Source organism: Sinocyclocheilus anshuiensis, unplaced genomic scaffold (assembly GCF_001515605.1).
Source record: "Sinocyclocheilus anshuiensis isolate Anshui unplaced genomic scaffold, SAMN03320099.WGS_v1.1 C32950636, whole genome shotgun sequence".
NCBI lineage: Eukaryota > Metazoa > Chordata > Actinopteri > Cypriniformes > Cyprinidae > Sinocyclocheilus > Sinocyclocheilus anshuiensis.
Window position 1 is genome coordinate 1 of NW_015621075.1, and position 1848 is coordinate 1848.

Below are 1848 nucleotides of genomic sequence, written 5' to 3' on the forward strand. Positions count from 1 at the left end.
CTCCCAGACTGGATCAGGTGGGTTTCCTGCCATGTTTCATGTAAATAAAATGTAATAAAATATTGAATGGTCAGATTGGTATTTATATTGTTTACAAAAAATCCTTATGTAGTAGTAATTCTAATATGTTAAATATAGAAATCGCTAGAGTGTTTAAGTTAGATGTTGCAAAGAAAGAAGAATGAACAAAAACAAAACTTTAAAAGATGTGATTATTCATATTTTTTCTTACATTTTTCCTGCAGGAAAAACATTGGCTTATGGAATTCCAGTGGTTCAGTTCTTACAAGCGATGCAGCCTAAAGTGAAGGCAAGTCAGCCTAAATGTCTAAAACAACACACTCAATATCAAGACTTTACAGACTGATCACATAATCATTTTCGCTTTGTTTTACTCATTTATAGTTGGCTTAAAGTAGTACTTTTTTTTTTCATTTATATTTTTATTTTAAATGGTTGTCATTTATTGATTATGTGTGGAGAAATTGGGGTCATTGGCAGTCAAGACATTCAACATTGTATTGTATTATAATAAAAATTCAAATAAATTGATCAAATTAATTTTGAGTCAGAAGTAATGTTATTCATAAAATAGCTAACGCACCATTATGTGCATCAACTTTTGATGTCTTAAATTAAGTATAATATTTTTTTCAGAGATCAGATGGGCCTTTGGCTGTTTTGATTGTTCCAACCAGAGAGGTATTGTATTAAATGATAGAAAACCATCATCATTTTCTGATTTATCTTATAGCATATTCCACTTATATGTACCCTTTTTTATTTCCTTCCAACATGGATCTGTTTCCGGTTGTCCTTCAGCTTGCCCTGCAGAGCTTTCAGATGTTTCAGAAGCTTCTAAAAGTGAGGATTTGCACTTTTGCTAAATTATTGTTCTGTATTGACATAATTGAACCACTACATTTTCAATCTTTAAAAGTCACTCATTGTATTTATTCCTTTCAGCCTTTCACCTGGATTGTGCCTGGAGTTCTGATGGGAGGAGAGAAAAGAAAAGCAGAAAAAGCCAGGTTAACAGCACACACAGCCACACAAAATACATACATCTACTGCAAGTGGATTGAATGAGATTTCTGGTGATTATTCAAATGTAAAAGTATTGTATCCTGCATTACAGATCCATTTCGAATAGATTACAGAATCACTGCAAATACACTATAGTTTATCAGCTTGGAGTCGGTAAAACTTTTTTTTTAAGAAATGTATTCAGCAAAGATGCATTAAATTGATCAAAAGTGACCGCAGAGACATTTAGAATTTTATAAAACATTTCTATTTCAGATAAATATTGTTCTTTAACTTTAGATTCATCAAAGAACCCTGAAAACAAATGTCAGTTTCTGGAGTAATGGCTGCTGAAACTTCAATTTGTCATATCAGGAATAAATAACATTTTGAAACGTACTTAAATAGAAACAGTTATTTTAAATTGTAATGTTTTTACTGTATTTTTGATCAAATAAATGCAGCCTTGTTGAGTGTAAGAGACTTCTGTCAGAAATATTAAAATCTTACCAACTACCAACAGTAGTGTATAGTTCATTCCGCAATATCACTTCAGTCTGCATTGTGTCTTGCTGAGTTTCCCTATGTTTTTGCTGGTCTTTGTCTTGAATTCAGACTGAGGAAGGGCATTAATGTTCTGATCTCGACTCCAGGCCGACTGGTGGACCACATAAAGAACACTCTAAGTATTGCTTTCAGCGCTGTGCGCTGGCTCATTCTGGATGAAGCCGACAGGTCAGTTTGTTTGCTGATTTGAGACATTTTTAAAAAGGTCTCTCCGGGAAAAATTTTAGAATTATCATTAATTAAAATGAAAGATTC

General features: G+C 32.6%; 1 protein-coding gene across 1 annotated transcript; it reads left to right on the forward strand.

The window, feature by feature from the left end:
• Positions 1-6: 6 nt before the first annotated feature.
• On the forward strand, positions 7-1761 carry LOC107683121 (probable ATP-dependent RNA helicase DDX31; the record flags this gene model as incomplete). Its single annotated transcript, XM_016479204.1, has 6 exons — positions 7-17; positions 246-310; positions 658-702; positions 823-864; positions 967-1031; positions 1642-1761. Coding segments are annotated over exons 2-6 (290 nt in total), but the record flags the coding sequence as incomplete, so codon positions are not given.
• Between the last annotated feature and the right edge of the window lie 87 nt (positions 1762-1848).